This window comes from Pteropus alecto, unplaced genomic scaffold, assembly GCF_000325575.1.
Source record: "Pteropus alecto unplaced genomic scaffold, ASM32557v1 scaffold206, whole genome shotgun sequence".
NCBI classification, from domain to species: Eukaryota; Metazoa; Chordata; class Mammalia; order Chiroptera; family Pteropodidae; genus Pteropus; species Pteropus alecto.
This window is the reverse complement of record NW_006438906.1, coordinates 654,079-656,517: the sequence shown is the minus strand read 5'-3', so window position 1 is coordinate 656,517 and position 2,439 is coordinate 654,079. Positions and strand designations below refer to the sequence as shown.

Here is a 2,439-nt window from a genome sequence, read left to right as displayed (position 1 = left end):
TCCACCCCCATCCTCTCCTCGCCGCGCCTTTTGTCCCGGCGGAGCCCTATTCTGCCCCGCCCCTCCCCGCTCATTTGTGAGGGAGGAGACTCCCCGTCAGTGACTTCATTGAGTAGGTTCTTGGGAATTGGGGTCGGGTCCTCCCCGGAGAGAGAGGCAAGAGGAACTCGCTGCCTCTCAGGCCCTCACTGACAATCACACCTGTCACAGGTTCACACGCTGCCACTCACAGCACACGCTCGCACTGCTAGTCTTACTGTCACACTGTCATACAGTCATTCACAATCATCCAGACATTACTGCACCTGAGAGCAGGTGGCTGCTGGATCCCATCCCTTCACTCTCCACACCTGGGGATCAGGTCCAGCTCCTGCTGCACCGGACTGGCCTTGCTGGGCAAGTGCCTCTTGAAAACCTGAGGAGGTGGCTTCCAGAGCTGCAGTTCTCCAAGCAGGCTCCAGTGGAGCAATCAGAGGTGAGGGGCTGGGCTGGGCATGTTTAAGCGCACAGTGCTCTCCTGCCCATCCCCAGCAGCACCCCCACTGCAGGCCCGAGGAGCTTTCCGGAGCTTCCCACACTTCTGGGGAGAAGACTTCTTAGCCAGCTTGATGTTTAAAATTCAGCTGGAGCCCTTAAAACTTCGAGCGTGGACGCTGAATGGGTTTGTAAAGTTTCGGTAAGTCCCTCCGGAGAATGGCACTCATACCAAGTCAGATCCTCCATATCACATCGCACCCCCCCCCATTGCCTACCTTCTTCCTCCATCTCATCCTCATCTCATCCTCATTACATATAAGAACACCTTTCTACCTCACCCCTACATTTGAATGAAGTACACCCCTTATCATACATCTCCTATGCCAAACACTTCAGGCATCCATTTTCCACAAATATCTCTAGTATTTCAACTCTCTACATCTCTCTTTCGACCCATTGATAATCCATTTCCCATCTCAGTCATTTACATTTGTCATCTTTCATCCCCCTCCATTAGTACTTCATTTTTAATATCAACAATCTCCCCTCCCTATACCACTCCTCTTTGCCATTTCTCCTCATTTTTCATCCCTGCCTCTACATTAACATCCTCTTCATTCTTCTCCACCAAAGGCAGTGCCATGCCATGGGGCTCCTTTGTCATTCCAGCACATGGCTTGTGGGTAGGGGGAGGAGGGAGGAAAGGAGGAGGAAAAAGGCAATTCCTGAAAGAGCTTGCCCTGTGTCTGTGGAGGCAAAAGAATTATAGGTCTAGAACAGCTAGGAGGTGGGTGCCAGGAAGGAAGCTGGCTGGATGAAATAATGCAGGGACATCAAGAGGAGGGTGGGAGAAATGGTAAGTTGTTCCACTTGCCCTCTACGTAGAAGATGCTATAGGGACACCCTCTTGGGTGTGCTAGGGTTCTTTCCCAGTCCCAAGGGAAAAAAGGTATGGGCCAAGGCAGAGATCCAGACCACCCCCCAGCTCCCTCTCAGACAGCTTTTACTGCTGCTTCCGAAAATGGCTGCCCTCCCCCAGATGCTCTTTCTTTTCTGCCTCCTCCACCCCTAGCCTCCTCCACCAGGCGTGACATGCTGGTAGGGGGAAAGGGGGTGTACCCGCCTTTTTGGAACCTTCTCTTCGTCAGAGTGAGGTGACTCTTAGAACCATGAATCAACCCAGCCACCTGCAATAGGCCCTGTGGGGGCAGGAGCTAGGGCTGTTGTCTCTACCTACCTGGAGCCTTGAGGCCTCCTCTTACCAGTTAGAGCCCTCACTCCTGCCAAGAAACCCTGTACCCCTTGCTGAAGCAGTCAGAGGCAAAAAAGCAGGCCTTAGTTGTGGCCGCCAGCCCAGGACATTGCTAGAAAGACTCTGGTTCTCCGGGCTTTGGCAGGGGTTGGCTATATCTCAGAAGGGCTGGAGAATGGCTTCTGGCCATTTCCTCAAATAGCTCTAGCTATAGGAAAGTCCCCTTCCCTTCATATCCACCACAGAAACGTTGGTGGAGGGAGATTAGTGTGGAAGAATTAGAACCCTGTGTTTTTCCCTCACATAACAAATACTCCTGCATCCAGCTTAGAAGGGCCTATCAGAAGAGTGTGGGCCTGGCACTGGGCCAGATCCTAAACCACAGGGCAGGTAAGAGGGATGGATTCATAGGAAAGGTATTAAGGAAATGATAGTTAGTACCCAATTGTCTCCTAACAACTAAGGTTTAAAAAGGCCCTATCCCTAGGATGCTTTTGCTCACTAACACTTGTGCTTAGATGGCACAGACATATCTTCACACACAGTTTTGTGTGTAGACATTGGGAAATGAGTAAAAGGAACTGCTGCCCTAGTTAGGGGAAGGACAGTGTCACCCCCCCACCCCTTACTAATGAGGGAGTTAGAAAGAGCAGTTTCCAAAGACTATGAGTCATCCTCTGATCTGAGTCACACACGAATCTTAGCATAGT

General features: G+C 51.3%; 1 protein-coding gene across 5 annotated transcripts in view; it reads left to right on the top strand.

The window, feature by feature from the left end:
• The window catches only part of DNAJB5 (DnaJ heat shock protein family (Hsp40) member B5), a 10,263-nt gene that overhangs the window by 511 nt on the left and 7,313 nt on the right, over window positions 1-2,439 (top strand). For 2 of the 5 annotated variants that reach the window (XM_015592601.2, XM_015592600.2), the window contains exon 2: window positions 362-475. The exons of 2 other annotated variants lie outside the window; for them this stretch is intronic. Coding sequence is in view for 1 of the 3 variants with exons in the window: in XM_025049734.1 (XP_024905502.1) it covers window positions 495-676 (182 nt within the window). In the remaining 2 variants the exon portion in view is untranslated. Of the gene's footprint in view, window positions 1-361; window positions 677-2,439 lie in introns of all 5 variants that reach the window. One more of the 5 variants, XM_025049734.1, reaches the window with a different exon arrangement.